Source organism: Bos grunniens, chromosome 14 (assembly GCF_055505025.1).
Source record: "Bos grunniens cultivar Pamir isolate PY7600 chromosome 14, Bosgru_T2T1.0, whole genome shotgun sequence".
Lineage (NCBI taxonomy): Eukaryota > Metazoa > Chordata > Mammalia > Artiodactyla > Bovidae > Bos > Bos grunniens.
The window spans coordinates 4,576,927-4,582,926 of record NC_141178.1 but is presented as its reverse complement, the minus strand read 5'-3'; the positions used below and the strand labels follow the sequence as shown (position 1 = coordinate 4,582,926).

The window sequence follows — 6,000 nt, the reverse complement described above, 5'->3', positions numbered from 1 at the left end:
GTTCCTTTTGTTCTTCAAAATTTGTTTTTTTTTTTTAATATTCTTTGTTGGATGAAATTGTGTAAGATTGTATTAGTTTACAATTAAAAGACAGAGAAAGAGGATTACACACCTTAGTGAAATTAAAGTAGAAAAATAAAAGAAAACCCACAAAGATGATTTTAGATGCTCAACTTCTTTGAAAAAAGTGGCCTTAAGCCTATAAGTGAGGTTATAGGTTGCATGTTTTCTATCTGCTCTTTGATGATGAGCTGACAATCATTTAGTAGCAGAATTTTAGTTGGGCAGAACATAAATACCTATATTCAAGCAGTTTTTCCTTCTATCCTGAAATACTGTCTCAAAATTCTGTATTTGGATTAAAAATATGCTTTCTAGAAATATAAACCATACTGTTCCTTCAGTCATGGTTGAGGGCCCTCTGACTTTCTATTACATACCAAATAAATGTGCTCCAGAATATGTCATCCCATATAACATGTAGGCATATAGAACATGTAATCTGCATATTAATAAGGTTATGCTGCTTTCATTATTGCACTGATTTTGTGACATTACAAATGACTTAAAAATTCAAACTGAGTATTAAAACTAAATGCACCCCAAAAGAAAGATACACACCAACTTTGTTTTAAAAGAAGCAGTATTTATTAAGAAATTATACACTTAATTCTCCTAGTCTGTGAAGATGGTTTCTTCCATTTCCACAGGACAAGACACCAGCTAAGGGCATTTGGAAAACACTTGCAACGCCAGGGAATGGAGAATCCTTAGTAATAGGAGATGGAATGAGGTGATGTATGCACTAATTTGAACTTTTGGATCCAAAGGCAGAACAATCTTCCTTGCCAATCTAGTTCTTATCTGTATTGGCATTAAAATCCATCCATGGGATCTCCTACCCAGACTGAAATATTGGGTATTAATTGGATCATTTCAGTTCAGTTAAGCAGAGGATGCTCAATTTAATTACAGGTCAAACCAACAATCCTTTAACTATTGAATCACATCTGAAATATCTGCATTCTTTATTAATAAAAAATGGTGCTTATTGAGGGCAGAAATACAATTTTTCAAGTATTTTATCATTATGATCTGAAGTACTTTAAACTATAAGTTAAAAATAAATTATAAAAACTAGCATACAATGTATCTTTTCTTACATGACATTGTTGGAAATAAGTTTTAAGTTTATAATTGCAGTATCACCTGACTTTTATATATGATCAACAGTAAAACATGCTAATCATAAAAATAGCTTTTACAAATATACATTTGTATACAGTGTCTCCCTTACCATTCATAAATGTCCTTCACATTTTAAGACTTTTAAGACTTAAAAAAAAAACATAATTAGCAAAGGGAAGAACACATTTACAATCTAAACCATAAAAACCTGACAATTATACAGCTTAGAACATAGAAGAAATGGAATTTCTAAAATTGAACAATACTGTCCATTTTATTAATTTAGGTTTTTATAAACTGAACCGAAGATGCTGTTATCCTGTAGGAAACCTCCTTTCACATTTCTGGGGGTTTTCACAGTTTCTCTTTTCTGCTTTGATGGCGTCATTCATTACTTGAAATCACTTTATCTGTAGAAACTGAGAAAGAAAAATTATTTAAAATACAGAAATTTTTATTTCATTGCTGATAGCATGCAAAGATATATAAGTTAGATTTTAAGGCTTAATGAGGCAAAAGACAAAAGGAGTCTTAGATCTCTAGGATAAATACTTCTGAGAAGCTTTAAGTTCTCAGATCCTTTGTTGTACACAACACTAAAATTATTTATGTTTATAGCATGAAATGATTTTTTTTTTTTAATCCAGTTGATTTACTGATTGAGACCAACAATTATTTTTCAATTATTTGTCACGGTCAGAAGAGAACCACAAGTAGATCTAGGCTAAGAGGTCTGAGCTGCTCAGGACCCCTTATTGCCCCTAAAGAGTGAACATGGAGTATTTTTCACCTGGAAAAGGCTTTTAAGAGCGCATTCCTAAGCCTCATATTCTTAGGATGGGAGAAAAAATCAATGCAGGGATCTGATCTGAGTTATGCAATGTTGGTTACAAAAGAAGGAATCTAGAGGCAGGAAGGACAGTGAAAGAGTCGGGGTGCAACCATGAGCTAGGAAACCATTTAAGAGTGAAAAATTCAATTGGCTGAAGAACTGAATTGAGAAATCGAATATGAATATGGAGATAAAATAATGCAAGACTATTTAGACTAGTGGAGAGGGCAATTATTTATTCTACAATCCTATCAAGTTTGAGGTCTTTCTGTTCAGGTAAAATATATAACTAAACCCACTATCCATCAACTTCAAAGATTTTTTTGGTGTTAGATGGGAAACCTATGTCTTAGAGTCAAAGACAAGCAAATCAATTAGGATGGGAGTTGCTGTTGAGAGGAACATCATACATCTGTTATCAATATACCTAGCAGTGCTCCTGGTTATCAATCCCAGGGGAGAACTTCAAACTTTTTTGTCTTGGTATTGTGGTATCAAGGTTGTCAAGCAAAACCTGATGTGATCAAGCTTTGGATGGGATGACCCTTTACAGCTCTAACCGTGTGGTCCCTACGGTTAGCACGTCTCCCAGAGAGTGGATGGAGGGCAAATTATCTACGTGTATCCCCGCTGCTGCCTGAAAATGACCTGGAGCCCGCCCTCATGGAGTCTGAAGTGCTAGAAGATAGATGCGTGTCCGAGGACCACTGCTTTACACCTTTAAGCAGAACAAAGGAACACTTATTTAACTTAAAGCCAGAAAAGTATTGGGTTGGCCAAAAAGTTCATTCATTCATCCCCCGCTGTAAGCTGGCTCTAGTTGCCTTTCATTGCCTTTAACTTCATTGAAAACAATTTTGTTAGACTGTATTGTGACAGCTGGGATATCATTGTGCATTAAAAAAAAAACTGTATCAAAACTGGTGAATTTTTTGTGTAGCCATTTTAATATTGAAGATAAAAAAAAAAAGCAGCATTTCTGGCATATTATCCTTTATTATTGCAAGAATGTTAAAAATGCAACTGAAATGCAAGAAAAAACTTGTGCAGTGTATAGAGACGGTTCTGTGACTGATCAAACCATGTCAAATGTGGTTTGTGACATCTTGTGCTAGAGATTTCTTGCTGGACGATGCTCTAAGGTCAAGGAGACCAGTTGAAGCTGACAGCGATCAAATCGAGACATTCATTGAGAACTATCAAAGTTACACCACAGTGGAGATAGCCAGCATACTCAAAGTATCGCTGAAAAGCATTTGCATCAGCTTTGTATGTTAATCACTTTGATGTTTGGGTTTCACATAAGTTAAGCAAAAAAACCCTTTTTGACAGAATTTCCATATATGATTCTCTATTGAAACGTAACGAAAATGTTCCATTTTTGAAACTAATTGTGGCAAGTGATGAAAAGTGGATACTGTACAATAATGTGGAATGGAAGAGATCATGGGACAAGCCAAGTGAACCACCACCAACCACACCAAAGGCAGGTTTTCATCCAAAGAAGGTAATGTTGTGAATATGGTGGAATTGGAAAGGAGTCCTCTATTTTGAGCTCCTTCCAGAAAGCCAATTAATTCCAACAAGTACACTCCCAATTAGACCAACTGAGAACATCACTCCATGAAAAGCATCTGGAATTAGTCAACAGAAAATGCATACTCCTCCATCAGGATATCGCAAGACCACATGTTTCTTTGATGACCAGGGAAAAACCCTTACAGCTTGGCTTGGAAGTTCTGATTCATTTGCTGTATCAAGCAGACATGGCATCTTTGGATGTCCATTTATTTTGGTCTTTGCAAAATTCTCTTAAAGGAAAAACAATTTCAATTATCTGGAAGATGATTCTTTGCTCAAAAAGATAAGTTTGAGGAAGATTTTGGAATTATGAAGTCAGCTGAAAAATGGCAGAAGGTAATGGAACAAAACAAAGTTCTAGATGAAAATGAAAAATGTGTCTCTTATTTTTACTTAAAAAACCAAAGGAATTTTTTGGCCAGTCCAATATTTCCGTACAAAGCTGTGAGGCTCACAAGAGCTTTGTGGCCTCTTTACTTCTCAGTAAGAAAATGTTGCAGACCAAAGCCCTATCTCGTGAGGCTGAGTGAGGGCTGGCTGGGCACGCACACAGGCTGCTTTTCCGGTAGTTACTGACACCTACGAGTGGCCGGAGAACCCGGGAACTTGACCTTCTACTAAAGTTTTGAGGCCTGTGATACAGAGATTATGAAAAAGACTGAAAAAGCAGTTGAGGTGGTGAGAATGGCCCTGGACATTGGCAGCTTTATGTCACGTGTCCAGTCAAGCTCCCAGGCTGAAAGGAACTCAGGGAGCCTGGAAGGTATTTTCTCTTCTTTCGTGGGCATGTGCCTTTCACACTCAAGAGCAGATGTACGTCTCAAAGACTTTAGTTAACTGGATGTCATCTTCCTTAGTGAGGACATTCCTTTTAGTTCTAAGAAGACTTAGAGTTGAATATGTTTACAGGAACAGAAATCATAGTATGTTATAATTTTTTTGTGTTATATTTTTGTGCTAAGAAAATGTGGTCTCCATATTATTTTGTGGTCTCCATTATATTATGTGGTCTCCATAATATTTTTGTGTTATGAAGTCTGTGAACATTTGGTACTGTAAACATGTGTTATTTAAAGTAATTTAGTCTATTAATGTGACAGCCATATGATTTTGTCTTAGAATTTGCAGTTAAAAATTGAGACTTAATATTTCAGTTTTGTGATCTGTCTTATATCCATATCTTATATTCAAGTGTGATACTGGACAGTCTAAGAAAAATTTAGGACATCATATATTTAACTTATTAGATTTTAAGAATTATTTAATTCTCAGAAAGATTTTATTTGTTAAACCAGACAATTAAAGTACTTAAAAACATGATAAACAATATGTTAAATTTACAAGTGTCATTTACAACATTTAATTAATCAGGGACAATCATTTTTCAAAGAATTCTTAGAAGTACTTTGTAAAATTTGCTCTACTTATAATCCTAATAATTAATGCCTAACCATTTTCATTTTAAAGCTTTCATAAATTAAACAACTAAAAATAACAAAATATATACCCTTAATAATCTTTTCTCCAGTCAAAGCATAGAAAAAACTTATATCACCAGGAAAGAAACTGCATGGGTTAGGCTTAAGTGCATTTTAATGTTTTGACATTCTCTCTCTCTCTGCTTCTTTCCCTTAGTCCCACTTTCTTTTTCTTCTTATCTTCTTCCTCACACAATATACATTATATCCTTACTGATAAAATATATATGTATTTTAAAAAATTAAGACATCATTCTACATGTTCTTTATGTAGTTCCAGGCTGTGTGCATTTACATGAAAAGAGACAATGAAATCTTGAACTTAAGGATCAAACTCAATGTGCTACTTTTTGTGTGGTGTAAAGACATTTTGTACATTTCTTATGTACATGTATCAAAAATTATCCCTTATAAATGTGGAATGAATACCTTAATAAATAAATTTAAACTTAGCCTATAGAAGGATAAAAGTGAAAAGTGAAAGCTGCTCAGTCCTCTCCGACTCTTTGAGACCACATGGATTATACAGTCCATGGAATTCTCCAGGCCAGAATAGGAGGGGGTAGCCTTTCCTTTCTGCAGGGGATCTTCCCTGACCCAGGGATGGAACCTAGGTCTCCTGCATTGCAGGTGGATTCTTTAGCAGCTGAGCCACAAGGGAAGCCCAAGAATACTGGAGTGGGTAGCCTATCCCTTCTCCAGTGGATCTTCCTGACCCAGGAATCGAACTGGGGTTTCCTGCATTGCAGGCAGATTCTTTTACAACTGAGCTATGGCTGACTTGCAAGCTTAAGGCATTGTGGTTTGGGGGTTTTGACGGATGATTTCTGTGTGCATGAGGCTATATGCTTGCACTGCACTCTTTCCTCCAAGACCTCCATTGACCACTTCATTATTACAGATGGAAGTTGCTTAAAATGC

The 6,000-nt window shown here is 35.4% G+C and overlaps 1 protein-coding gene across 8 annotated transcripts in view; it reads right to left on the bottom strand.

Annotated features, from left to right (window-relative positions):
• Positions 1–625: 625 nt before the first annotated feature.
• The window catches only part of RALYL (RALY RNA binding protein like), an 829,453-nt gene continuing 824,078 nt past the window's right edge, over positions 626–6,000 (bottom strand). For all 8 annotated transcript variants that reach the window (XM_086335788.1, XM_086335791.1, XM_086335790.1 and 5 more), the window contains one exon: positions 626–1,607. In XM_086335788.1, coding sequence (XP_086191914.1) covers positions 1,590–1,607 — 18 coding nt within the window. In that variant the 3' untranslated portion in view covers positions 626–1,589. The remainder of the gene's footprint in view (positions 1,608–6,000) is intronic.